Source organism: Sinocyclocheilus grahami, unplaced genomic scaffold (genome assembly GCF_001515645.1).
Source record: "Sinocyclocheilus grahami isolate Dianchi unplaced genomic scaffold, SAMN03320097.WGS_v1.1 scaffold32375.1, whole genome shotgun sequence".
NCBI lineage: Eukaryota > Metazoa > Chordata > Actinopteri > Cypriniformes > Cyprinidae > Sinocyclocheilus > Sinocyclocheilus grahami.
The window spans coordinates 1-2084 of NW_015521497.1; the positions used below are offsets into that span (position 1 = coordinate 1).

Genomic DNA, 2084 nt, shown 5'->3' on the forward strand with positions numbered 1-2084 from the left:
TTTTTTTTCTTCTATGGTGGAAATGGCCTTCCATAATATAACAGCGAGGTCTCGAAAAAAATAATTAAAATATTTAAATTAAATTTTTTCTTTTATAAACTATAATATGTTTCCAGGTTTAAATGGGGTTTAAATCCCATGTTTTCATTGTTGTCTAAGACTTTTGGATTTCACCCACCTGTGGCATAGCTGGCATAAAGTAACCACCGGCAGGCTGGAACTGGTTGATGATAGCATTGGCAGGCATGGCCCTCATGCCAGCAATACGCTGCATGTACTGGTTGGTCAGATGAGCTTTGCGTTCTTCTTTGCGTTGGGCCAGGGCTACGTACAGTGGTTTAGAGCCCACAATACGCCCGTTCATCTCTGTCACAGCCTTTGTGGCCTCCTCAGGTGAGGAGAAACACACAAAGCCAAAACCTTTGGACCTGCCATCCTCCAGCATCACCTACAGCAAGATATAGATTACATAAGATCTCACCTCTTCCTTCCATCAGTTTAAGTCAAGGATATAAATCCCACAGAAGCAGAATACTGTATAACTGGATCAAATATAGCCTCTTCGCGTCTTTAAATTGATTTCAACTAGTGTACCATCTATTCATGTGCTGCCTTCTAAAAACAAACAAATATGACAATGTACGTAAAAATTTAAATATGTAAGGAATATTGCTTGTTGGGTTTTAAATGTCTTTAAATCCCAGGTAACATCTCAATTAAACTACCTCAGTTTTTTTTTATTAATTGTGAGAATGCGCCACCCAGGATCATATTATTATAAACAGCAAAAATACATAAGATTAACAAAATTCTTCCTTGAAATTACCTACGCATGTGCCACTCCCTAATGACCTTGTGGAAGGGTGGAAAGGACCTTCAAATACAATCCCCTTCCCACTGTGCCCTTCAATGGTGCAAAATTTGTTTGGAATTTGTCCAAAGTGCTCAAACAGAAATAGACTGTAAACAGTCTCCCTTTGACCCACCTTGGCACTGGTAATGGAGCCGAAAGGAGAGAACTCTTTACGAAGTTTCTCATCATCGATGGTGTCATCAAGATTCTTGATATACAAGTTTACACCCTGTAAACACAAATATACACACAAATTGATACAAATGACTTTTTTAAAACTAAATACACAACCACACACACAAAGACACAACAAAGCAGTTCATTACCTGATATCTGCTGATTCTTTCCTGTTTGAGCTGTTCAAACTTCCTCTTGAGTTCTGCTTGTCTCTCCATCTTTTTCTGTGCTCGGCCAACAAACACCATCTTACCATTGAGTTCTGTACCATTCATCTCTTCCACAGCCTGAGACAGAAATAACATCACACTAAATCACCTTTCTGTAAATCTCTTTATCTGTCAGTCCATCCATCTATCTAGCCAATGAAAGTTCAATGACAATGTCAGTGCATCAATACAGTAACAGTTTTAGCATCAGCTGATTAGCTGATTTGCATTATGTGCAAATCACAGTATAAATTCACTGTACTTTGTTAGCATCTTCGTGATTCTCGTAGCTCACAAACCCAAATCCACGAGATTTCCCTGTGGGGTCAGTCATGACCTTCACGCTCAGAGTTTTACCTGCAGGTAGAAACAAAATCTTCAGAGAGAAAGTCCCGACTACAAGGCTACCACCACTACATTCTCTCAAACTCACCATATTTATCAAAGAGCTCCATCAGTCTCTGATCATCCATGTCCTCGCCGAAGTTCTTGATGTAAACATTTGTGAATTCTTTGGCTTTGGCGCCCATCTCTGCTTCCCTCTCCTTCCTGGACTTGAAACGCCCCACAAACCTACAAAAAACAGCGGAGACAGAAACGTGACTGTGCAGAAATGCAATACAGACTCAGACCGACAGCTGCAGACCAACCAACCACAGACACAAAACAGCTGCAGCAGCGACAAAACCGACTTATAAACACTAAAATGCTAGAAGACTAGCAGAAGATATTTTATAATAAAGTCAGAAGGGTCTAAAATAACGCTGCACCCCACTAACTTTAATTTTACAGACAAAACAGAGACATTTTTCAAAATAATAATTTTGCACTCCACAGAAGTAAGA

General features: G+C 39.6%; 1 protein-coding gene across 1 annotated transcript; it reads right to left on the minus strand.

Annotated features, from left to right (window-relative positions):
• Positions 1–178: 178 nt before the first annotated feature.
• On the minus strand, positions 179–1864 carry LOC107580378 (polyadenylate-binding protein 4-like; the record flags this gene model as incomplete). Its single annotated transcript, XM_016266090.1, has 5 exons — positions 179–448; positions 987–1082; positions 1180–1317; positions 1502–1596; positions 1673–1864. Coding segments are annotated over 5 exons (791 nt in total), but the record flags the coding sequence as incomplete, so codon positions are not given.
• Positions 1865–2084: the final 220 nt, after the last annotated feature.